This window comes from Pelmatolapia mariae, linkage group LG3_W (genome assembly GCF_036321145.2).
Source record: "Pelmatolapia mariae isolate MD_Pm_ZW linkage group LG3_W, Pm_UMD_F_2, whole genome shotgun sequence".
Classification (NCBI taxonomy): domain Eukaryota; kingdom Metazoa; phylum Chordata; class Actinopteri; order Cichliformes; family Cichlidae; genus Pelmatolapia; species Pelmatolapia mariae.
This window is the reverse complement of record NC_086229.1, coordinates 28,231,890-28,258,010: the sequence shown is the minus strand read 5'-3', so window position 1 is coordinate 28,258,010 and position 26,121 is coordinate 28,231,890. Positions and strand designations below refer to the sequence as shown.

Here is a 26,121-nt window from a genome sequence, read left to right as displayed (position 1 = left end):
TTCATAGCCTGTGTAGTTTGTGCATTGTGTTTAGTTCCCCTGTGACTCATTAGTTTGATCCTGTTCACCTGTGTCATTTTCCTCTCAATTCTTTGTCAGGCTGAACTGTTTGGTACTGATTCTGTTGTTGCTGCTGTAGTTTGGATTTTTGATCATCAGTTTTCAAACCTTTGTTGTGGATTTGCTGCTGCATATATACAAGTCAGTTTCTATTCATCACGTTTCAGTCCGCTGTCCCTTGGGACCACTTCCTATTTAATCATGACAGCATAATTTTCTTCGCTGCAGTTTGTTAAAAGTCAAAAGCTGATCTTTTCTGAAGCTCTGATGGTTCCTGACAGTCTGCAGCGTTGGTCTGAGGAACAACATGCTCTGCATTTTCATCATTATGAGGTTATAATGTTAGAGAAACATCTGGGTCCTGTTCCAGACAGCAGGTGCAATAACTCTGAGCTGAGTTTTCTCACAGTCACCTCCTCCTGACCAATCATTTCTTTTGAAAATGGCATCAGAATTCCTGGACAATCGCTCAGACCTCAGTGAGATAACCCGGGCCTAAAGTTTGTATCTGATGAGCATCAATAACAGATCCTGAGAGGTTATTTTGTAAACTGATGAATTCTTGTATCAGACTAAACACAGAGCACATATTTTAATTGTGAAGTGTCCACTCAGTCTCAGCCTGGTGTGAATGTTTGAATGAATCTTTACTGTCAGACTGGTGAACAGGTTTCCTCTCACACTCTGTACGCTTAATCTCAGTCTGCAGACATAACGTTACAGGGAACCTGTTGTGTGGAACATGTTCCAGCTAGAACATCTCACTGAGGCTCATTAGTTAGCTGTTAGAAAAGGAAGAACAAACATCTTCAAGCTCGTGTTCTCAGACCATCACTGAGCTTCACTGAGCAGCAGAAACATACATGATCCTGTCAGATTGAATGGTTGTGCTTCATCATCTCCTCCTCATCCATCAGCTCCTCGTTCTTCATTTGGACCAACAGAACCCTCAAACTCTTCGATGTCCCACCGAAGGAAAGGAGTCATCTTTTTCCAAACGGCCAGTGAAGCCTTGTCTGCCTTGGGTTACTGACAAGTTGAGCTGATGAAGACAAACACATAACGTCACATGATCCAGACACACACGTCTTTGATTCCCTCACATGATTTAAAGATTAGAGATGTCATCAGAGAGAGACATGAAGAACAAAGTCTTTAAGAGCCATCAGCTACCAGAGTCAACATTTACGATTATTCGGAGCATAATCTAATACTAGTGACAGCACAAATTCCACTCTGTGTCTCACGTACTACTCAGTATTACGTATGAACTAATTACCGTGGGTTATACATATACATTGTACCTCAGTAGATATATGCAGCTGTCCCTGGTAAATGCAACATGTGCTTGTGACGCCTGATAAAGGCTCTAAGGTCCCTGTTGAAACAGGTCTAAGTACTGTAGGATCCATGTTTGGGTGTTGTGGGGCCGTTGAGTCGTGGGATGGACTTACAGTTTTGAGTCTGTCTATCAGTGACTGATGGGGTTTGTTACCCTCTGGTATTGCTGCCATTTACCTTGTGTGCTCATGTATTGACCCATGTGCCTGTTTGTCTTTGTCACGGTCCTGGCTCTGTGACCCAGGGTTTTGTGTTTGTTGGTTTATTTATATTCTTTGATTATTGTTATTCATGCTTTTGCTTCTCTTTATTGTGTTCTGCTTGGGTTTATTCTTAGTTCCCAGGTTTTAGGTCTCTTTTACTTTGCCTTCCGTTCTAATTTTTTAATTTTTGTTTTCTGTGCACGAGTGTCTGCATTTAGGTCCGCTTCCTGCCTGCCACACAGCCTCACATGAATATCTTAGCCTCTGTGATGTCTGACAGGAGCTTTCATGTGGTACTGAGGCAGGTTATCTGCTGGTAGGATGAGACCGGTCACTTAAGGGGATCCTTGGGGATAAGGACTGTCCAGCCTTCAGTCAGTTATTCCAGGTGTGTCTCATCCGTTAGCGCAGTGGTTCCCAAACTTTTTTTGCTGGGCCCCCCTTGTTTTACAAGAAAAATGTTCGCGCCCCCCCACCCCCGCGCGTGCACGCGCGCACGCACAAACACATCCTTCAACCACACACACCCATATTTTGCTCCATTGCGGTTTATTTCACACCTCAAACATTTATTAAACAATTAAGCAAATACAAATAATCTGCAATAAATTACAGGTAGTAAGAAAATAAACTACTAACTCTTTTACGCTCCGTCCGCACCTACACGGGTATTTTTGAACGCGCAGCTGTTTCGGCCACATGTAAACGGCGTATCGAATCAACGAGAACTGAGATTTTTTAAAACTCCTTTTTTTTTGCGTTTGCAAGGAATACAGTTTGTCACGCAATGTCAAAGGTATGTGCCTTTTTTCATGTCACGCTGTGCGCCACGTTATTGTTTACATGGGATAAATTGCAGAATGGCAGATAGAGACGAAATACTGTTAATCTGACTCTGCAGGTTTTACACGCTTATATATACAGGCAGTTACTGTCCCTGCATTTAGAAAGGCAGAGGCATCATGGTGTAATTTTTTACATGTAGTTGTTTTATTTCCTGTGTAATAATGTTCAACATTGCTATAAATACATTTTTCAAAAAATCCCTCTGCAAAATGGGTTAAAAAACATTAACAACTGTAGGATGCTGTTTCTCCGTGATTTGAACAGCCCAGCGCTGCTCCCGTGCAGGGAAAACTAATTATGCAGGGAGACCTACCTCAGCACTTGTGCAGGTGAAACCAAAGGGAAGATCTGCTTCACCATATTTTCTAGTCTTTGGCTTAGAATGAAGTTGGTTTGGAAACATATTTAGCGATGCTTCATCTCCTGCTTTGCGTTTGTGTGGGCGCCCGTGCTAGTAGTGTCCAAGCGTTGTTTTTTTTCCCCCCTTTTCATGCCGGGCCCCCCCTGCAATACCTCTGCGCCCCCCCTAGGGGGCGGGCCCCACACTTTGGGAATCACTGCGTTAGCGGCTGGTTCATTTGTGCTGCCAGACACTCATGGAGTGCAGTCAGCTTCTTTAACCTGTAGGTATGGATCATGCTGGGGCCCAGTGCTGTCCACTGCTTCAGCAGGTGTTGTTACCTGTGGAGCAGGAATGAGCAGCTCCCCCCGAAAAAGCTGTTCTAATGTTACATGGTGTAACTCTTCACATGCTTTTCCTTTTCCACCTTCTTATTTTATGTATTTACCTGTGGAAGTTCTTGCTTATGAATTTCCCTCTCAACTACATCAGAAGCAGAAGCAGCAGATTTACAGTTTCATGTCTCCCTTTGATTGTGCCAGTGATCAACACAGGAGGGTGATGACAAGCAGATCTCACTACCTTCAGAGGTGAAAGGTCAGCTCTGAGCTTGGAAGAAACATGAAGCAACAAGGAACTAAAACATCACCTATTAACTTCAGCAGCATTTCTTCACTGTACCAAACAGCATGGTGAAGAAATGCTGAATCTCAGCTCACTGTAAACCGTACATACTTTATAACACACTCACCTACCTTCTACAGTCTTAAGCCTTTTATGTTCACAATACAGGATGACGCCAAAGGCAACAATCAGGACACCCAGGAGAACCAGGGCACCTGCGAGGACCCAGGGCCAGAGTGGAGGTTCTGTAATCAACACAAACAACCACACCATCATCTAACATGATTCACATCGGAGTTCACTTCTACTCTGACTTTTGACAGCCCTGACCTTTGACCCTCAAGTGTACTTCTGTCCGCCTCAGATCTCGTCCATACTTCCGGGTGGTGCAGGTGTAGGTTCCACTGTCAGAGACTGTGGGGTTCCTCAGAGTGAGGCTGAGGTCTCCTGTCTGCAGAGCGTCGGCTCTCATTGATGTTCGGTTGGAGTAGCGATGGTTTTGTTCTTTAAGATCATCTCCGCTCTGCAGACGCACGTGGACTGTTGGCTTCTTGAACTCGTCACGGTCCCACACTGCTGCTGTGGTGTCGCTGGAAACATCCTTTGCTACCTGACAGGGCAGCAGGACAGAATCCACCCCCTCATACACCTCCACACCTGAGGCATGCTTAGAAACTGAGGAGCGAAACATGAAATGGTTTATTCCAGAAAGTCAATTCTGTTCATCTGTGTTGGGTCTGCGCTTCCACAGGCCCCGCTGGTTTAGAAACATATTCTCGTTAACGACAAACAAGACAATCAGCGATCGATCGATTTTACTTGTTAGCAAGCGAGGCCTCCTCGGTGTCTCAGGAAAGCACTCTGAATCAAATCACAGACGACTTCGACTCTGGCCTCCACTTGCCGCCTTTTACTGAAAACAGTTACAGTACACACAAGCAACCCCCATTGTAAACCCCCCCCCCCCCCCCCCCCCCCCTCCCCCCCATTGTTACAAAAGACAAGGCACTATGTGTGTATGTGTATGCACGTGTATGCATGTGCGAGTGTGTGTGTGTGCGTGTATGTATGTGCGAGAATGTGTGTGTTTGTGAGTGTGTGTGTTTGTGTTCGGGGGTGCGTTTGTGTGACCTCCTGCTCACCAAAAGGGTCATAAAAGCAGGAAGCTTACTACACAAACCTTCAGATAGGATGTGCCTATAATAAAACACTTCAGCCTCCCAACAGACTGGCTGGAGAGGTGGTCAGAGACAAAGGAATGTCTTTGATCAGGCTGCTTGAACTAAGACATTACAAATTTAAGTAACACAATGACAACGTTTGAGAATTTGACTCCAACAATCTGGATGTAGCATTTTCAGTGGGAGACTTCTTCAGTCTCAGCTGACTGCAGACTTCCTAAACTTTATAAACAGCACATTTGCACAATAACTGAAACCTGCCCACTGAATGAACAATAGACTGTGAGGTAAGTTCGTTCACCATTAATATGCAAATTGTCATGACTACTGATCAAAAACCATTGATCATGGGTGTGCCATGGGTTCCCCAGTTTCGCCCATTGTGGTAGGTTTGTACATGGAAGAAGTGGAAAAGAGGGCTTTGCTATCCTACCCTGGAACACCACCAAGCCATTGGTTCAGGTATGTGGATGACACCTGGGTGATAATCAAATCTCAGGACGGATCACAGATCACATTAACTCGGTGGACCAACACATCAAATTCACCAGGGAGGATATGAAAAGTGGCAGGTTAGCCTTCTTAGACTGTGAGATTTCCATCAGTAATGGGGGACATCTAAAAGCTGACGTGTACCGTAAACCTACACATACGGATCAGTAACTGGGTGTCATCAGGACGCTACAACACAGAGCGAACACCATCCCCACTGACACAGCAGCCAGGGAGGCAGAAGAACAGCACATCAAGAAGGCCCTGAGTAAATGTGGTTATCCCAGCTGGACTTTTGTCAAAGCTGGGAAGGCACCTAAAGAAAGCTCCAGTCGATCCAGGAGAGAAGGACAACCGCTGTCCAAGCGAAAACCTGTAGTGATCCCGTATGTGTCAGGAGTATCGGAACAGTTGAGATGCATTTTTTCTAAACACTGGGTCTCTGTGGCTTTTAAACCCCAAAACACGCTGCGCCAAAAGCTGGTCCACCCCAAGGATCGGGTCCCCCGACACAAACAGAGTAACATAGTGTACGCTGTTAAGTGCCAGGAGGATTGCCAGGATTTATACATCAGGGAAACCAAACAACCTCTGGCGAAGCGGATGGCACAGCACAGAAGAGCTACCTGATCAGGCCAGGACTCTGCAGTTTATTTACAGCTACAGGCCAGTGGACACTCTTTCAATGATGAGGATGTACACATCCTGGACAGGGAGGCGCTGGTTTGAGCGCGGAGTCAAAGAGGCCATTTACGTGAAGAGGGAAAAACCATCTCTGAATTGAGGAGGGGGCCTAAGGGTACATCTTTCGCCATCTTACAATGCTGTGATTGCAGCCATTCCCCAACTCTATGTGAATGGTACTCATGGCCATTGATCAGTGGGTTTTGGTCAGTGATTGTTGATCTGATTAGTATCATCAGTGAATCAGCGGGGACACCTAGACCCGTCTTTCCCACAAATGCAGGACAAAGAAGCTCTGTGCGAGTCAGCGGTGGGTGGAGAGCAGAGCTCCAGAGGGTGGCGCGCTCACAGAGCACACATTCATCCAGCCGGACAGAACAAAGCTCCACACAAACTGCACTCATTGTTGTTTTCATAGAGAGAATTGTCTCCATTCACAGCAGAACAGGCGCTTACTGACACACGTCCAACCATCAGCACAGGTGGGCGGGACTTAATCGTGTGTCTCAACATCTGTGCGCACAGATGAGGATGACCACAATTGCCTACACAAGAATCGACTCCCACAGATCATTTTACCATCTAACACGTGTCATGTGACCTCCGTCTGTCCTCGGATGACTGTCCCAAAGTTAAAGTTCATCCTCAAGATCGACGAACCGCCAATAATAACATCAAAGATGAGTAGAATAAAAATATAGAGTTCTCTGCTCTAAACTGTGACGAGTGATTCCAGACCGACTACTGAGATCTGCAGCCTTTACACTCAACCCACCTTCTTCTAGCACATGCACTAAAACACAGGCACATGCACTCACACACAAATAAACATGCAAACACACACAGACATGCAAACATGTGCACACCCAAAAGCAGAAAATTCTGAAGAAAGTCTGAAAACATAAACGCGACTTCACACATACAGAATATCAAGTCTATAATAAAAGTAATAAAACAAGTAGTAATAACAATAATAACAAGTCACCACTGTGTTTGTGTGCATGTGTGTGTTCCTACCATGCAGGAGGACCACAAACAGCAGCCTCAGCTTCATTCTCAGAGTCCAGTTAAAGAGTGTTTGTGCGACCCAGCTGATCCTCCTCCCAGTTCCCCGCTCTCATCATTCAGAGAGGAGGGGCAGGAAGTGAAATGCAGGAACACATGGACCACCCCAGGATAGTGAAAGGGATGAACTAGACAGGTACAGGTGAGCATGCACAGCACAACTGGGTCCAGTCGGACACAAAGCACCCGTAAACATGCTGCAAAGGGGAAGAGAGGTGGAGGGTATACACACTCTTTATCATAGGAAGGGTGGAGATAATGACCTAAATTATCGGATATCAGAGAGAAATAAAAAAATGTAATCCGATCCGAAGTAACCCAGCTCAGCACATCGGAGCAGTATGTGTCACGTGATAGAGTGGCTGTTGTCTGTGAGACCTGTCGTGGTCTGGTGGAGCATTTGGAGCCTCGAAATGCTTCCAAACCATACCATTTCATCTTGGAGAAAACTATCCCAGAGAAGTAAAGCAAGTGTGTAAGTGCATGTCTGAATGTTTGCATAGTATTTCCACGTTAAGCTTAACAACTGATATATGGAGCCACAGCTGGACTGGCCATCGGAGTTCCATGTTGATGTGAAAAGGAAGCAATTGTTCCCGTACTTCAAGTAGAATAATAAACAAAACAAAACACAAAGCTGGAGTTATTCCATCTTTGCTGCAAAGCTGACTCTTCTTTCATTCTCTCCCCCTCACTCCCCTGTTGCTACTTCAAACCTCAAAAATGATCAATGATCAATGATCAGCTGATCGGCTTTTCTGTTGCAAGTCCCATCTCTCTTCTTTGTTTATCACCCACTTTGCGCCAGAAAGAGGAGATCTGTGGCTAAACAACAGCAGCACGTTTAAGCTTGATCAGCTGTTGTTAGAATTGATTTAATATTAGTTTCTAGTATCAGCTGAGGTTTGCTGGAGCCACAGCTGTAAAGCTGCTGGTCATGATGCCCATTTGGATATGTGGTGAGAGAAACATGAAGATGAAACCAGGAGATGTCCTTACTGAATCATCAGAGCTGAACAATGATGGGGAAACAGGTTTACCTTTTAGGTGACATGAATGAGTTGAATGGAAGTTATGAACTGTTTCTGAGAGACAAATAACACCAGGATCCTTTAAGTAGCTGACAGCTGGTGACTGTGCAGGGGCGGGTCTAGCAAAGTTTTGCCAGGGGGCCAGGTAGGGCATTAAAAGGGAAAGGGGGGCACAAAGAAATACTTTTCTTTCTTATTCTCATTTAAAATATCTGGCTTTTAATAAATAATCTGAATCTTACAACCAAAGTTTTCATCTGATGAAATATATGTATAGAAATCCATTATTGTATATAGTGACGATTAACTCTAATATATACCCCAGTGAGCTATAGCACTTTTTCCTTTGGGAAGATATCATCTGTGCAGTCTGCTCTGTTGAAGAAAGATATTGAATCTATTTAATTATTGTAGAAAAATAACTGATTTCTGTCACATCACAAGTTGGGGGGTGGTTCCCTATTTTTATTTTTTTATTTTTGCTGGGTCTTGCCAACCCTGTTAGGTTGTTTAATATTTCTGCCAAGTACTCTTTAAAATACCAGAATAGGGAGGATGGAGTAGGTTTAAGTTTGGTAGATTGATCAGTTTTGCTGAACTATAACATATTTTGAGTGCAGTGTATTTTTTTGCATACAGGTATAACAGAACAGCTTTAGTGTTTTGTTTTTTAAAAAAGTGAGTATGAATTATACAAAATGCAGGAAGATATTTATAAAAAACAGTTATAATGACAGTTTTACAAAATGCACTATATCGGATTCATATCGGTATCGGCAGATATCCAAATTTATGATATCGGTATCAGACATAAAAAAATGATGTCGTGCCATCTCTAGCTGTTATGTGCACTAAACAGCAGCAGGATATCAGAGTGGTTTAAAACCTGATAGAACATCTCTAGGATCAATAAATGGAGACTGATTTGTGTCCAGCTCAACTCCTACTACTTCTTTCATTCATAGCACTGTCTGTGTAAGCAGCAGCGACCATGCTGAAAGCCACCACCAGAGGGCGCCATAACTCATGTGGATCTACTATTATGGTACTTGTTAAAGTACCATAATACCATAAAATACCATAAAACAGCAGCTCCCAGTCTCTGAGCCACATGCATAAACCAATAGGCACGAAGAATACCACTGATATGAGCTAGACAGCTGGTGATGATGATAATGACGATGTCGCTGATGTTAACTTCCTGTTTGGAAGGTGAAAGGAAAAATAAAGAATCTCATCGTCTGTAAAACACTTTAATGAAAGTAAAATCAGTGAAAGGATGATGAACAATCATTGACCTGAATGTCTGCACTGTAAACTCATATCTGCACATAAATAGATAGTGATTGATAATTAATAATCAATCACTCTGGAGCAGGCACGCAGAGGCCTCAGTGAGTGAAGCGATGCATGTTGTGGATGCTCCACACGTCTCCATTCAGAGCGTTGGCGGCGCCCTGCAGCGTCCACGTGAACAGCGCCAGCTGCCGCCTGAAGCTGCTCTCGTCGAAGCGTCCGGGGTCAGAGGTCAGCAGGCCCAGGTGCTCAGTGAGCGCGCTCAGAGTATGGTTGCCACGGCCGTGGATCACATGACGGAATGGCGTCTCAACCGCAGACACGTACTGAGACAGGAAGTAGTACTCCACCTGCAGGATACACATGAGAAGACATGCAGTACTCTGTACAGGGCTCGTGTCTTCATGATTCAGCTGATCCAGTACTGTTTGCAGTACTCGTACCTTCATGATGCGAGTGTTGTAGAAGCGTGTTATGGTGGGCTCGTGCAGGTCGCTGTAGTCGATGGCTCTCTGCAGCATCTCTGCCGCTCGGCTGTAATCTCCTCGAGCGCTGAAGACCCACTGAGGAGACAAACCTCTGGACTGGACACACACACACACATACACAAAGAGGTCACATGACAGAGAGGGGTTTAAACTTCAGTAGACAAAGTCAAACAGGTGAGCTACCTGCAGCTCAGCAGAGTGCTTGTTGAGCTGAGCGCTGAACTGCAGCACTGTCTGGGCGTAGGAAGTGATGCGCAGTGGCAGGATGTGGTCGTGGGCCAATCGCAGCACCATTTCCCCCACCAGCTCCCCTAAGCTCCGCCCTGTGACCCCCAGACGACCCCCCAGCACCTCCTGCAGGCGTGAGACACTATCCAATGGCGTGTTGACGAACGGATATGCTCGCTCCTGAAAATGTGACACGTATAGCATGACATCATGTACCATGACAACGAGATTGCATGCTGTTGGCGTGTAACATGTACCTCAGTGAATCTGAGCTCCATGGCTGGAACCCCTGCAAACGCCGTGAAGCTGTAAGCGCCGCTGTTCAGATACAGTGGCTTCATACTGAGGAGACAGCAGCGGCTCAGTCAGTTGTCATCATAGTAACATCTGTGTGTGTGTGTCTGTGTGTGTCTGTGTGTGTCTGTGTGTGTCCTCACATCCTCCAGCTGCCTCCATCTCTCTCCGCCTGGCTGTAGATGCTCTGGCCTGCATGTTTGGGATGCTCCACCTGGAACACATGAAGGCCCACTCATGCACAGCATTGTGTGGATTGGTAACTGTCTCAGTTACCCCTGTAGTTACTACAGCCTGTACATACTTATAGTTATAGCATATTCATAACATACCTTCATACCGTGTACACTGTAATATTCCTATAATAGATCCATATTCTGTAATATATCTATATTACTGGTAAAGAACTTTCTGGATGGATGCAAAGTGCATTCCGTTGCCTTGTACTTGTGACATGTGCAATGACAATAAAGTTGAATTCTATTCTATTCAACTGATGGGCCCAGTTTACAAGCAATGTAAATGAGCGCGACTCTATTACTGTTTGAGAAGATGAGGTTTATGGGAATATTCAGTGTGTCATGGTAGCACAAGGCTAACACATCACATAATCCTCCTCAACCATTATGGGCTAGAGAAAAATTCAAATGTTTCCTGAAACATGAGCATGATTTTTTTTTTCATTTCACACCCAAAGTTAGAAAATAATCCCAGGCCTGCGTGATTCTTGGTTGATAAAAGGTTAAGAGAGGCTGGAAAATATCTCTGTTCAGTAATTTAGTTTTTTAAAGGCAATGACACCTTACCAAACTCACCTTTGTGAATAAAAACTATTTGTAGATAAATTTAACTGTAGTGTGGCCACAGATTCATGCTTTCACTGTTACATGATTGGGGCTTGTCTGGGATCGTTCCCACCTCAAAAACAATAATCCCAACAGTGCATACATAGATGATTCACCAATTATACTTCAGCCACACAAAATGGACAGAAGCACTTAATCATGGGGTTCAACTCATATATTAAAACCTTGATATTTTTAAAGTATTTATTGCGAGTGTGTCATCTCCATAGCATGTACACAAAGGTCAGCTGTTGTGCATATATAGATCCCTGAGGGACTCCGGGTCCAGAAAAAATAGGATTAACATTATTTTTTTTTTTAAATAAATGTGTGAGGGCGATGAGCTCCATCCAGCTGTGTGACCACAGGCTGCACTCAGTATTAATGCATCACAAATGTATCACACTCACCTGTCTGATGGCAGCGTCCAGCAGGTCAACCAGGAGAGGACTGGTGTAAGCTGACAGGACCTCATCACCTGATGAAAAGGACAAGATAAGGCACCGTGTTTGGGTAGCAAAGAAAATGCTTTCTGATTGGCTTCAAGCTCTGTTACCCATGACTGCCTGGTCCAGACTGAAGTAGGCCACAGCCTTCAGGTGAAGCATGGACAGGTAACCCTGTCAAACAAAGGTCAAAGGTCAGGCAGTTATTTTGATAAACTGTGAAATTTGGTTTGTATTTTCTGTGGCTGAACCTCAAGCCATTCGGTTGCTCCAACGTTCCCAAAGTCTCCAGCATCCCAGCTGACAAACAACAAACTGCGTCTTGGACTGAAACCTGAAAACGAATCCATCAATTCAGACAAATCAGAGGAATCAACACACCAAACTAATGCTAGCATCATTTCAGCTCCCACCACAACAGTAAGCACACGTGTTCAGGTGAGTCTTACCCTTCTTCACCATGGCTGAGAAGGTTCGAGCCAGCTCCAGCAGGATCGCAGTTCCAACTCCGGACTTCACGGCTCCCGGACCCAGAGAGTCCCTCTGAGCTCCCAGTATAATGTACTGGTCTGACAGGGAGATACTGAGGTTTACCACTGTGGCACATTCACCTGTCTCTGTGTGTAGTCAGCAGAGCGTACCTGGCTCCACTCTGCCCTCGAGTGATGAGAAGATGTTGTTGAGCAGGATGGGCTTCATCACGTTCTGAACCGACATCTGGACTCTGCGACCGTTACTGAACTCGGGACCGACAACGCAGCGCACGTACGGCAGCCGACCCTGCCACGGCCGAGGACAGGACAGACCTGCCAGCTGGCTGAGACACAGAACAGCACTGTGAGTCACACTCACACCTGGGCAGGTTACCTGATGGGTGGGGCTTACCTAAGCAGCTTGGCGGCCACAGTGGCAGTAATTGGCAGGGCTGGAATGAGTGGCAGACCGGAGGACTGAATGGGCGGGAACTGAGTGTGATTGAAGGAGGGAAAGCCAGGGGTGAAGGGGTCCCCTGACCCTAGGTGGACCTGTGATTGGACAACAGAAAGGAGATGAGGATGCTTATTGGCCAGGAGACGCAGATAATGTTTGTTTGTGTGTGTGTTACATGTTCAGACACAGCAGTGTGTGTGTTCAGTCCAAGGCGGCGAGGGTCCTGCGGCACGTCAGCAGGGTCAGGGTAGATTAAAGCTCCACTCGCCCCATTCTTCTCAGCCAACCAGACCTTCTCTGCAAAACTGACCCCGCCCCCAACACGCATCACCACCACACAGCCAGCCACAGACACGTCCTCACGTTTCAGCCATTTAAAATCCTCCGGTCGGCCGTAGTTGGCATAGACCACCCCCCCCTGCAAAGAGACATACATCGGTAACTCTGACAATTGTTACCATGGTGACAGATACTTCCTTTCTGGTTGGCTCACTGTGGCATTTCCTGTGGCGCTGTACGGGCAGTAGTCAGACGGGTTGAGAGGAATTTCTTCTGAGACCCGACCTGCAGAGTCCACCAAGCTCAGAGAGCTCCTCTGAGACCTGCACACAAATAAATGAATGTAGCGCCCTCTGGTGGTCAAACTAATGTGTAAATGTGGGTTTGGTTTCTGTCTTTAAATCAAGCCTTTAGTCCTTTTCTGCTGTTCATATTGTTATTACAGAGTCATCCTCATTCGTTTTGATCAAGTCACTGCTTTGGAAACATTTCAGAAGTGATGTCATTAAAAACATATCAGGAACCTCTCCAAAAGTTGAATCTGTTCATCTGGACGTAGCGTTTTGTGGGAGAAACGTTTCATCACTCAACCAAGTGACTTCTTCAGTCTCAGCTGACTGCAGGTTTCCCCAAACCTTATGAACAGTACATTTGCATAATGACTGAAACCAGCCCACTGAAGGAACAATGGGGCTGGGAGGTCAGCCCTGTCTCAGAGTGAGGCTGAAAAGCTTGTTCATACTGTAATTCATTATTATCAGGATGTCCTAAAAACTCCCTGAAAAGCCTTCAGTTAATCCAAAATGCTGCAGCAAGAGTCCTGACAGGGACTAGAAAGAGAGAGCATATTTCTCCCGTTTTGGCTTCCCTTCATTGGCTCCCTGTTAAATCCAGAATTCAAAAGTCTTAAATGATAAAGTCCCATCTTATCTTAATGAGCTTTCATAAATCAGAAGTAACTCTAGTGCTTTTACCAACTTTTACCAGCAGCTGTGAAACATGCAGCAGAAATGAAGGGTTTTTCTGTTAAAGTTTTAATTCAGCTGCTACCAGATCAGCTCCAGAGCCTGACCACATGTTTAAAGCAATGGTTCTTTCAATAAATGAAAGAACCAGGATGTGTTGGGACTTCACTGGCTGCTGAGCTGCAATCAGCAGCATCCGTTTAAGACCCAAAGGTATCCTGATGTGACATGTTAAGTGTATGGTGGGTCATGTTGTCGCTGATCTGTCCTGAGTGTGGGGGAGCTTCTCCGACTCTTACCTGTCGGGGAACTGCAGCGTGGCGTACAGCGACTCGGTCCAGGTGTGGTCCATCTGCAGGTCCCTGAAGCGCTGCAGGATCTCTGAGGCCAGAGCTGTACCCTCCGAGGAACCTGGAGGATGAGCTGCCCTGCTCACGCGACTGATCACACATACACACACACACACAAGTTATTTATATAGGACCCAATACTGCGATAGGACCTAAGGAAGCAGGGATGGATGACAGGGTGGCGGTCTCTCGCTCACTCATCGGTTGGGTTTGAAAAAGGTGGCGAGGGTAAAAATGCTGAGTCTGAAGATTCTAAAACAGGTGAAATTACATGAATTTTCTGTTGACCACCTGATTACCTGCTGGAAAAACTCTACTTTTACTTGTACTCATTTACCGTATTTTCTGCACTATAAGGCACACTTAAAATCCTTTAATTCTCTCAAAAATCGACAGTGTGCCTTATGTATGAATTCTGGTTGTGCATACTGACCTCAAACTGATTCTATGTGGTACATGGAGCTCAAAAATCTGTCAAAAAATGTTTTAGTACGACTTTGGTAAGCTACGAAGCCGCACCATAGATAGATTGTCGGAGCATTACGGCTACCGTAGTCAGGAGCCTCGTGGAGTAATCTTTAATCAATGATCAGCTGTACCAGGTGTAACGATTAAATTTAACAAACAGAATTTATTAAATTTAACAGAGTTAGAAGTTAGCAGGAAGTTAGCTCGCTAGCTTCCATCTAAAGATAATAGAGCATGTTCTGACTGAGAGATTTCTGAAAAAATTGAATCGTACTGCTCTGTTATCACTTCCAACATAAATGGAGACAGAAAACTAAACAGCAGTGACGTTTGTAGGGTTACTGAAGGTATATAATGATGTGCTACGTGATCGCTAGCAACACAGCTATGTTAGCATAACATAAACACAGTGAAGCTGGAGGATGAACGCAGACTTTTTTCCACTCAATAAAAGTTAATTTGAGGGTTCCTGATGGTTAGGGACAAATGCAATGGCATGACAGGATGCAGTAAACAGACCAAACTTCAGTCAGGAGAGCAACTGAGATAATCCATCCACAATATGAGGTTAGTCATTAATATACTGCAACAACATGGGAACAGAGCAGCTGTGATAGAATTCAACATTAATGAATTAATGGTACAGAAGTGGAAGAAGCAAGAAGAATGAGTTGAGTAAAGTTTGACTTATCTGACTGTTTTGTTTTGCTTAATGTGCCTTATAAGCGAGCATTACCTGACTGTGTTTTGGATGTCTTCATCCTGCAGCAGCTTCCTCATCATCAACCTCAGCTCTCCCAAGTAAAGCCCCGCCCCTCCTTCTGAGGGCGGTTTAGCCCCACCCAGCTGCTGCTCGTGCCCCTGCTCTGCTTGGGAGCAGTGGTACCGCCCACTGAAGATGCCATAGGCCAATAGGAATGCTGGGAGGGAGAAGCAATGCCCACTTTAGTCACATGATGAGGCTAATCGGTTAAAATGATCGGCCTCTGTTTACCAGCAGTGAACACGATGACTCCGCCCACACACAACAGCACACAGCATCGTCGGTATCCATGACGATACCTCATCACCAGAGCTGTGAGGTCACTGAAAGGACCCGCCTCCTCCTCGTCTTCTGATATCGCCAGCCTCAGCTCCGCCCGCTGAGCGCCTCCCACCTCCTCTTCTTCATCATCATCAGACACTGAGTGGTGGACGGACATCAAGGAAGCCTCCAGAGAGAAAGATAACCATGGTAACAGGGGAAAAGAGGCAGAGCTTGTCTCACCTGTTTTTTCACGTGTGTCTCACCTGTGTCAGGTGGGTCGTCATGGTAATGCAGCTCTGCAGGCACAAAACACAGGGACAATTGTCTAAGGAGATTGGAAATAAAAGCGTCTGGAGGATGTGAGTGGTCATTAAGGTGTCTGGGAAGGGATCTCAAAACCTAAATCTGGGACTCTCCACCATTTGACCCTAGAACTGAAGAAGCTTCTCGGATGAGAGGTGAAATGTCTTCAAGCAAGCTAAAAAAGTCCAGACGCTTTTCTTTCCAAGCTCCTTAGACTACGATGACCTGGATGAACCTTCACAGACGTACACCTTCATTCTAAACAGCATACATTCACCTGCAAGACACTTGGACAGGTGAGTCTGTGTTTCTGAGCTCCAGTAATCAGTGCATGAAGTGAAGTCTGATGAGCATCAGTCTGAGGGGTGTTTGGCTCTGGCTGTGGTCCACAGACACACACACTAACTGAAACACCTGTAACACTAGTCTTCATTCTTTAATTATTCTGAACTCTTCTGTTTCTATTTTTCAGTTTCTCCTGTTTAGCTGATCAGAACTGTGACTATGAAGAAAATAACAACGATCAGAAACTTGCAGCCCTGAAAAATGTTCCTTTGAACTTTTTGGGTATGAAATGTGATAATTTCATGTGTTTATTTTTGCAGCAACAGTTTTTACAAAGTTCAGTTTACAGTATTTATGTATATATTTTCACCAGTCCAAAATGTCTCTCTGTGTGTAGCTTTGTTATGACTCGGCAGGCTTGAGTTTTCTGTCTGCTTGTAGTTGCTCTCAGGTGAGGTTGCTGGGCTGAGCCGTCCTTCACATGCCTGGTTTGAGTGGCAGCTCCGTTCTCTGCAGATCACCCTCAGCAGTGTGGTGAATGTACTCACCTGCTCCCACACAGAAAATAACGCTTGCTGTCCAATCAGCTATTTCACCTGAGCATTAGCCCTCTCTCTCCTATCTTACATAGCTCTCTGTGCACCATGCTAAGGCAGCTTCATAACCTGATTAATCCAACCTGACCTCTGGATGGGCTTAGGTCAGATGCAGTCAAAAACCCAGCAGTCAAAAACACAACACGCTCATTTGTTCTGATGCTAAGTTGAGAAACATCTGCAGAAAGACAGCAGTGAGTGACGGCACCACAGGATCTGAACCTGATAGAGTCTGCAGCACACACACACTCAGGAGCTTCTTACCTTCACCAACTCTCTGTTAGGACTCCGGCTGCTCTCAGTTCAGGATCCAGAGCAGTTCAGGATCCACCATGGGTCAGGATGAGCTCGGGTTTTGTTTGTTTTTCTTCCCCTTGGCCTGCTGTGATTGGCTGCTCACAGGGGTCAGAGGTCAGCGTGTGCTGTCTGTTTGATCTGCTTAACTTTATTAACAGCAAAGTAAACACACACCCACACTGCAGAGCCAAAACAGCTCTCTGTCATTACAGGGTTTGAAAGAGGAAAACGATCACATGACTGTGGAAACAGATTTATTGAGAAAAGAACACAAACACCCACAGAGCTCCCCCCCTCCAGCCTTACCTTTATGCCACATTCAGCCTGACTCAAAGAGTCTGGATCAAACAAAGAGCTTCCAGCAGCTGCAGCTTTACTTCCAGCTGACAGACAGAAGCAGAATCAGGTCCAGGTCCACAATCAGGATGAGCTACTGGGGACCAGCATCAGTCCTGGGGCACAGACAGAGAAGACATTGTTAGAACAGGTCTGACTGCTTTAAACCAGGACCTGCACTGCTTTAACCAACGCTGGTCCCAGAGTCTGCTGGCGTGTAGCAGCAGGACTAAGCAGGATTGGGACTCTGTTGGGCTTATCTAGTGCACTTTTATACATGTGAATGTGCCCACTGCTAATAAATAGAAGCAGTTGTATTAAAAACATGAACTTCTGTAATTAATGACTCATCCACATCATAATCCTGACACTGAGCCTGATGTAAACTGGTATTTACTGTCATTCATACAGGAAATCACCATACAGGCACACGTGTGGTTACACACACAGATCCAGCCCTCAATGTTTCTGGCAGTTTCATCTTCTGGTTTAAAATAATCATCATTACGACAGAATCTAAGTTATATAAATAAAGCCACCCTGCAGCCTGAGTGTGTCTTTATAAACTATCTGCCTCCTCATCCTTTGTACCTGCACTCAGAGCTGTGGACTCACCTGGGCTCCAGCTCATCTGGTAAAGTCTTCTCAAGCAAATCAGCTGCTGCTATCACTTTAGCAGAAGCGACCTTTTTGGTGTAGAAGTCGTAGACTTTGTAGAGCAGCATGGCCAGATGATGACCACCAGGGGGCGTCATAGCATGAACGCTGATCTGCGGCATCACTGGAACATAAAAATGACAATTTAAACCCGCAGCACAGCAAAGCTCAACTTCTACCGCTCCACCATCGAGCCTTCCAACCTACTGCTGCACTGTGGAGGGCAAGAGGAAACTGCAATGGGTGGGAGGGCAGCAGAGCGGGTAATTGCCACCTCACTAACCCCCCTCAGAGACATTTATACTGGCAGACTTCAGCAAAAAGACAGCATCATCATCAAGGACTCCTCACACTCTGGACACTCACTCCCCCCCCCCCCCCCCCCCCCCCCCCCTTCCCTCTGGTAAATGCTACAGGTCCAACAGTCAAGACAAACAGACTCACTAGAAGCTTCTAACCAATGGCTGTCAAACACTCCCTACCTCCACCCTGATTGGAGGTTAACTACCCCTTACTCCATGTGCAAAACCACCGATCACCTTGTACTGCAGTGAAAACCTACAAGCTGCAGATGGAGAGACGCCAAACTGTGTTTCACTGTTCTGGTAACCGTGACAATAAAGATCTGTTTTATCTTATCACCTTTTCCTGAAATCAGTCACTTTACTGTGATCACATAAGATTACTGTCAGTGTGCTTTTATGGATCTGTTACCAAACATTCACATTCAGACGACTTTTAACCAAACATTTTATTGTTCAGGAGCCAAAACAATTTGTTGACGTCTAGAAAAACCTTACAAAGATTTCCACCGCTGACCTGTCACCCTTATACAGTTCTTCAATGTTTCAGTGATAATCTGGAGTTATAATTTATCTTATTTAAGCTTTATTTATACAGGAAGTTCCACTGAAACCCCAGGAATCCACACTACAAGGAAGACAGGAACACAGTCCTTTACATTAACCCCCACACCACCGCCTTTTCTGGGATGGGCAGAGCGATAAATGTTAAATCCACCACCCACAACGTTTTTATCTTTATGAGTGTAGATTTAGATACCAGATTCTCAGAAACCACAGTTATGACAGCACTACTTGAACGGGCCCAGACTCTAAGTATATTCATCTTAGGCAGCGAGCTATGAGCGTTTATGGAAACCAGGCAGTTGGTATATAACACACAGCCCGGGGCCCAGTGTTAGGCTCCACACCAGACAACAATAAAAGCATGATTATTAGACACTTAAATGTTCTGGTAAGCACCTGCAACCCACAATGGTGGCTCTACCAAAGCTGCTGCTGGCTGCTCTTTCCTTGTCTGCAGGCAACATTTTCCAGGATTGTGTTTAGTTTGATGTGAGCTGGTGCTTTGTGTGAGTGCTGCTCTGACCTCTGCTGCACATCATTGTGTAGATGACTCCAGCCAGGAAAAAGACCAGACCCAGGATCAGCCCAAAGGCTCCAACGATCATCATTTTCTTGGATTCAGACATGCACGGGACTGAGGACACACAGGTGAGAGTCACACAGGTGGACAGACACACAGGCAGGTCTACAGGTGTGTAGATAAAGACAGGTATTTACCCCAGTCAGTAACCACAGGTTCCTCCAGGCTGGAGTGCTCCACCATACAGGAGATCTTCTCTCCTGACCTTCAACATAAACCAGCATCACTGACTCTCACACAGAACTACAATTCAGCCTTGTTTCCTTTTTGTTTTCCAGCCTAATTCTATTTCCTGCTGTAGTCCTCCAGAGTATAGAAAGGCAGGTTTAGTTAGCATGGCTGCATTCGTTAGTTTGAACTTGGAGACTCAATGCTTTTTATGGAGTCATAGGATTTGTTCATTTGTTCAACTTGTTCTTTCTGCCTCCCTCACACTCACACACACATAACGGGAGGAGCAGTCGTACACACTCTCCCTGCAGCACGGACTACACTGCCCATGAGGCTGCATCCTTAAAGCCTGTAACACGCTGCCTATTGCCTTCATAATAAAATATTTTTTGAATATGATTTTTAAAAACATTCCTTCTCATCATTATGCAAGTAATATTGCGTGTTTTATTTGGGTTTCCACCGGCGTGGAATTATCAAAAAACAGAGGACATAGCCTAACATATGAAACAGGAACAAAACACCATGTAATCCATTTCAACAAAGTAACTGTATTCTGATTATCACCTTTTTAAACTGTGACTGTAACAGAACACAGTTACTCATATTTTGTATTTTATATACATAACGGCGGTACATGTATTCTGCTACTCCCCAACACTGCACATGGAAGAGTAGTGTAGGGAAATGTTCATGTTTCATATTGGGGACTTCCTGTTCCTGTTCAGTTCCTGCTGAAACACTCGGCTCTGCAGATACAGGAACATTGGATGGATTTAGTTGTAGCAGAAATGAAAAAGGAGGGAACAGGCTTCACAGGCTGAGCTGTGAACATCTGCATCTGTGGACGATGTTCATGTTATTCAAACTAAAGTGAATAACTAAAAGTGGACATAGTTAAACTGAAGAAAGAGAGAACTCTGACCACGAAGCTCCACAACATCGCAATCTCTGCTGACCAGGTGACATTAAAAAATAAGAAGAATAAATAAGAATCAGAAAGTCCTGTTGGCAGGCCTGAACTACACTCACCTGGGTGTATCAGCATTTGCAAACTCTACAGTAGGAGTGATGTCAGGGCTTACTTCCTGTCCGTTTCTCAACCAGCTCACGCTGATCTGTTTGGGGTAGAAGTCGTAGACGCTGCAGACCAATATGGCAGGACGAAGATCAACAGGGGGTATGGAGTGAAGTCTGACCGATGGTTTCACTGGAACATGAAAATGACATTTTGGTCAATTTTCTAATGATTTAAAGCAGGACTCCACAAACCACCGACACTCCAGTGTGACGTCATATAGGCCAAAGCTTTAATGTGGAGCAGAACTCCAGAGATGTTGTAGCTTTAATGAATGTGTCACATCAAACCTTCAGCAGTGTTACTGTAAACTGTGCAGAGAGTCCAGTAAGGAGTTGTGATGATGACGACATCAGTGTGATGATGTTTATATGATGATCCGATTATGTCATAGAAACACTGACTCACCTGATTTTGTCAGAACACTTTGGTACCAGAAGTCAACATTTTGTTTGCAGTACGTCTCCTTCTGAGCTCTCATGAAAGCGAGCTGTCCAGGATCATTGTTCCATTGGTCTGCCTCCCTGACACCGTACTCAGTGTATCCAACAAACTTCCCCACACTGCTGTCAAACCTGACATACTCTATTCTGTTGTAATAGTAAGATCTGATGTACTCTATGTCCTGCAGCTCAGTGGAGTTAAACAGGCAGCGGGATGAAGTGTAATACTCGTATCCATCTGAAACACAAAGATCAGAGAATCACTCAGGATGAGCTGGTCGTCCCACACACACATCACACATCTCTACTGTCAGGAGTTACACACAGCTACTGTTGGAGCACCACAACAGTAACATCATCACCATCACATCACTTCAAATAACATAGTTCAATTTGTTTTTTGTTTTTTTTAGTGCTGATTCAAATATTAACTATAAATATTCACATAACAAATATTAAAAATGGACATCATGCACTAAAAACAAAATAGAAATGATACATTTCATATTGCAAAATAAATAATATATATTTAAAAATAAAAGGTTATGTCCAGTAAACTGTACGAACACTGAGGTGAACACTTACTTTCATCGACTGATTAATCTGCTGATTACTAATATTTTCTGAAAATGGGAAAAAAGTTAAACAAAGCAGCCGGATGCTCTTGTTGTTTGATCTCATTTTACTCTGTCAGCTGTTGTAAATAAGTGAACTACACAATGAAGAAATGGAACCAGCTCTGAGAGGAAGAGGAGGATCATCACAGATGAAGGTTATAGACAAATAGCTCTGGTGGCTAAAAACACAAATCCCAGCTCATGTGTCATGTTCATTTAATCAGTAAAACATTAATTTAGACTTTTCATCTTTGTTCATACTTGTGATCAGAGTATTGATGAGTGTATTTATAATACCTGCTCTGCAGAGGATGATGAAGAAGAGGCTGAAGCAGAGAAAAGATGAATCCATAATGAGCTCTCCTGACAAACAGACAGTCTGACTGAGCACAGCGCTAAAAACAAGAGGACATGGTCACATGATCTGCACCATAATCTTTTACCAGGAAGAAATCTGTGACAGGAAACCAGGAAGTGATCTTTAATTTAATTTATAGCTGTAACTGTAACTGTAACTTAAACCAATTTAAAGTGAAACAACACAAAACACTGCAAACCACAACACAATTAAATATAAATTAAAATATGAAAACTAAAAGAAGATGCACATTCTCTGTCATATGGATCTGCATGAATAAACTTTCTGTATCATTTATTATCCGCAACTGAAAATAGTTGTGGATGATTACTATACCTTTCTAATGTGACGTTGTTGTCCCTGGCTCTCTTTCTCTCTCTCTCCCTCCCGCTCTGTTCGAGTGTAACTACCGCCCCTCCCCCCTCTTCCCAGCACAAAGCACAAGGCTCGCGTGCGGAGTGAAGCGAAAAAAAGGGCGAGAGAGGGTGAGAGAAAGAAAAACAAAAAACGACGGCTTCCAATAAGGTCAGCTCGCGTCGTTCACTTCAAAGATCTGGCTCTAAGAGCCGTTTTGTTCGCGACCGACACATCACTAGTGTTTATAGTGTGACGGCCCCTGCGACATGTTCATTGAGAAGTCAACAAAGTAAAAGTTGAGTGCACAGTGTCCTGTAATGTTGGTGTTTATTATGGAAAAACATTTTTAAGATAAACTGTAGTCTAAAGTACAGCCGCAGCCAAAAGAAACCGGATAAGACCACAACAACCAGAAACCAAGGTTACATACATATAGTTGACCATGTGACATCAAACATGTTCAAAAGTCATGGATTTATAGTTGCCTGTGAAAATAAACCCATCATCAGTTGGACTGTTCTATAACAGCCCTCTGAAAGTGGTACATCCTGTCTGTCCACCATTGAAGTCTGTGATCTGGTTGACTGGGAAATTATAGTAAAATGAGGTTGACCCAAAAATTCAGCTAAAAAGCCGTTTATTTACATTTGAAAAATTAGGATTTCTATTTGAGTGGAGAAAAAGAGAAAACCACCGCTCAGCAAAAACAACACAAAGGCTCATCTCACATCTGCAAAAACATCTGGATGATCCTCCTCAGAAACTTTTCTGTGGATTGAAGAGACAAAAGCTGAACTTTATGGAAGGTTTGAGTCCCGTTACATCAGACAACAGACTAACAGGATTTCATAAAAACACCTCAAAGCAGCAGTCAGACGTGATGTGATGGTCTGGGCTACTCTGCTGCTTCAGGACGACATGAATTCTGCTCTCAGAAATCCTGAAGGAGGATGTCCAAACATCAGTTTATGTCCTGAAACTCAAGAGCACTGAGGTTACTCAGAGAGACCAGCAAGTCCAACTCTGAATGGCTCAAATAAACAAAATGAAGGTTTTGGAGTGTCCGAGTGAAAGTCTAAATCAGATTGAATCAGATCAAGTTTATTTGGGATGAACTTGAAAAACCTCCAGTGTGTCTGAATTCAAACAATTCTGCCGAATAGACACGGCCAAAAACTCTTCCACAGTGATGTAAAAGACTCCTTGTCTGATTCTGCATATCTTCATTTGTGGAAATTTCATGGAGCTACATGTTAGTTTGATGTTAACAGGTTTTACCATTAGGTGGCGCTGTTTGTATTAGTTCTTGTGAAAGCTGTGACAGTGACAGACTTGGTTAAATGAAGGTGTATAAGTCATGTAGATTGTTGCGTTTACACAGTGGTTTATTTGTCTTCATGAACAAACATGATCACATTACAGAGCTCATATGGAATCATGACACAAACATGGTTTTACCTGCTTTTAGTGACAGGCTTTGTAATTCAAGCTGAGGATACAATGGTGTGATACAAAGATTTACAGCACATGAAGCAGAAACATTCAAACCATCAACATATCTGAACTCAATCAAAACAAATATCCTGCTACAGTTTAATAATGAACCAATCCAGCAACAATGAAGGAAGAAACCAAGATGTTCCTGACTCTGGTAAAGGAGAGGAAATGAAACACAGACTGCTCTCTGCAAATATCTAACCTGCAGGTAATAATCTGTTGGTCATTTTTCTCCCATTTCAAACCCAGAGACTGTAAACACTGAGCAGAAACACAGAGTTCACCCCAGAAAATCTACATGTGCAGCTAAGTAGTGACTTTAGGTTTAACCCTTTAAGACCTATGATAGAACCAAGTCCACCAGAGCTTATATTATATTTTTACATGCTTGTGATGGACTGAGTTGAAAAACAGGAGGAGTCCCAGGAATTATTAGAAAAATATAGTTTTCATTTATTTAACCCCCAAAAATTATATTTATAAAAGTAATAAATGTTGAGCTCATAAAAGAGGTCAAAGAAACAAAACTGAACTCGGGCAAAGACTGCAAACTTAACAAACCAAATGACTGCCCAAACAAACATAATTGACCTAACATGAAATGACATACAAGGGTATATATAATGGCTGATCAGACCATTGTGACACATGAGGGGTAACAAACAAACACAATCATAAATCACAAAACGATGCAGTACAATCTAGCTCGTTAATAAACTAAACACTAAAGAAGAAAATCAAAACCATTAAACCCTAAACTCAAATATTTAATTAAATACAAATAATTTGTTTTTAAAGTAAAGAAAACACATATTCTCCCCTTCAGTGGGAAGTGGTGGTGTGGTCTAATTAGCCCTCTTTGTATTTAATGGTTTCAAACCCTGGCTACCATCTTTTGTCCAGCAACTCCCAGGGATGTTGGCAGGTACGAAATAAAAAGACAAAGGTTAGTCAAAAATCAAAGTAAAGAAGTGGTATGAATACATAAGTAAACTAAATGTGCGCGCTTACAAATAGAACAAATGTATCCAAACCAATCAATAAAGTTATTGGAAACTAAAGTGTGTTACTATGTTCAAATGAAAATACAAGAGTTACTGACTTTAGAGTGTGGCCACGGGTCTGGCCATCACACTACATATCCAGCTAAGAAGTCACTTTAGGTTTAACCTTTTAAGACCTATGATAGAACCAAGTCCACCAGAGCTTATATTATATTTTTACATGTTGTAGTGCCATTTTGGGAGCATTTCAAGTTGCACAAGTACATCAACACAACCATTATAACCCAAATTTTAATAACATGTATGCATTAAGTGCATAGTAACTACATAAATTGCAAAAAAAAGTGCAATCAACTACAAAAAAAAAAAAATGTTTTTGTTTTTTCAACATATATTTCTAGTTAGAGAAATTTAAGAGGCTTATCCTGTCACGGTTTGGCAGGGCAAACCACGGGGATGTAGGGAAGGAGGACCCAGGCGTGGAGCTCTGTGTTTAAACAGTGTGTTTATTTACAGTGTATGGAAAAAACAACAATAAATCCCCGTGCTCTCCCCTGACTCCCGTGTCGTGTTTTTCCCTGGCAAGTCCGTGTCTTTGTGCTCTCCGCTCCTGTGTCTCAGCACTCCCTGTGCTGACTGCTGTCTGGCACTCCACACCTTTCCTGGGGACACAATAGAAGCAGCCATCAGGACACATACAACCGCGGGCATACACACACTAACTAAGCTCAACTGGATGGCTAAGGTGGAGTCTCACGCAATGATCCCGCGTCGGTGGGAGCTCCATCGGTCTCTTAAATAGCTCCCCCGACGAGCCCTGATCACCAGCAGGTGTGTGGCAGGAGCTTCGGGTGTGGCCAGTCCGCCAGCAGGGCCACACCCACCAGGCCTGAGGGCTCCCGCAAACCGGCGCTCGCAGAAACACATACACACATCCGCAAACAGGGAGAAGAGGGACAGCAACACCAAATATACATACAATACAAGACAAGTCCATAACTGCTCAGGGACCCTGGGGTCGCTCAGACCCAGGACCCTGACATATCCCTCAAAACTGTAAATACAAAAAAGTTGCACAAAAGAGTTTCCCACCACAGGAAATTTATTTTTAGTGTCTTCATAGTTTTCTTTTTGAAATACATCAATTTTTATATACTGCAGGAAAAACAAAAATAAATATTATAACGCAA

The 26,121-nt window shown here is 44.0% G+C and overlaps 3 protein-coding genes across 3 annotated transcripts in view; all 3 read right to left on the bottom strand.

Annotated features, from left to right (window-relative positions):
* LOC134624309 (nucleotide-binding oligomerization domain-containing protein 2-like) overlaps positions 1-26,121 on the bottom strand; it is a 1,192,597-nt gene that overhangs the window by 315,583 nt on the left and 850,893 nt on the right. The gene's annotated exons all lie outside the window — the stretch shown is intronic.
* LOC134646838 (transferrin receptor protein 2) lies at positions 9,259-16,717 on the bottom strand. The gene is made up of 17 exons (XM_065469990.1): positions 16,699-16,717; positions 15,451-15,723; positions 15,193-15,376; positions 13,938-14,078; positions 12,888-12,996; positions 12,570-12,812; positions 12,350-12,489; positions 12,106-12,281; positions 11,914-12,033; positions 11,716-11,798; positions 11,575-11,638; positions 11,429-11,496; positions 10,317-10,387; positions 10,137-10,221; positions 9,835-10,059; positions 9,607-9,747; positions 9,259-9,513 (listed from the first exon to the last, which is right to left on the bottom strand). Exons 1-17 carry the CDS (start codon positions 16,715-16,717, stop codon positions 9,259-9,261), a joined length of 2,397 nt encoding a protein of 798 aa, XP_065326062.1.
* LOC135932502 (H-2 class II histocompatibility antigen, E-S beta chain-like) lies at positions 17,395-22,067 on the bottom strand. Its single transcript, XM_065469989.1, has 7 exons — positions 22,013-22,067; positions 21,064-21,336; positions 20,610-20,787; positions 19,544-19,611; positions 19,350-19,460; positions 17,916-18,081; positions 17,395-17,416 (listed from the first exon to the last, which is right to left on the bottom strand). Exons 1-7 carry the CDS (start codon positions 22,065-22,067, stop codon positions 17,395-17,397), a joined length of 873 nt encoding a protein of 290 aa, XP_065326061.1.

Coding starts and splice junctions, on each gene's coding strand:
- LOC134646838 (XM_065469990.1), bottom strand. Junction 12,813..12,887: donor GCGCCACAGGAAATGCCACA/GTGAGCCAACCA, acceptor GTCTCTTTGCAG/GGGGGGGTGGTCTATGCCAA. Junction 9,514..9,606: donor ACAACACTCGCATCATGAAG/GTACGAGTACTG, acceptor TGTATCCTGCAG/GTGGAGTACTACTTCCTGTC.
- LOC135932502 (XM_065469989.1), bottom strand. CDS start 22,067: ATGGATTCATCTTTTCTCTGCTTCAGCCTCTTCTTCATCATCCTCTGC. Junction 21,337..22,012: donor CATCATCCTCTGCAGAGCAG/GTATTATAAATA, acceptor TTTGTGTTTCAG/ATGGATACGAGTATTACACT. Junction 19,461..19,543: donor ACCTGTGGTTACTGACTGGG/GTAAATACCTGT, acceptor GTGTGTCCTCAG/TCCCGTGCATGTCTGAATCC.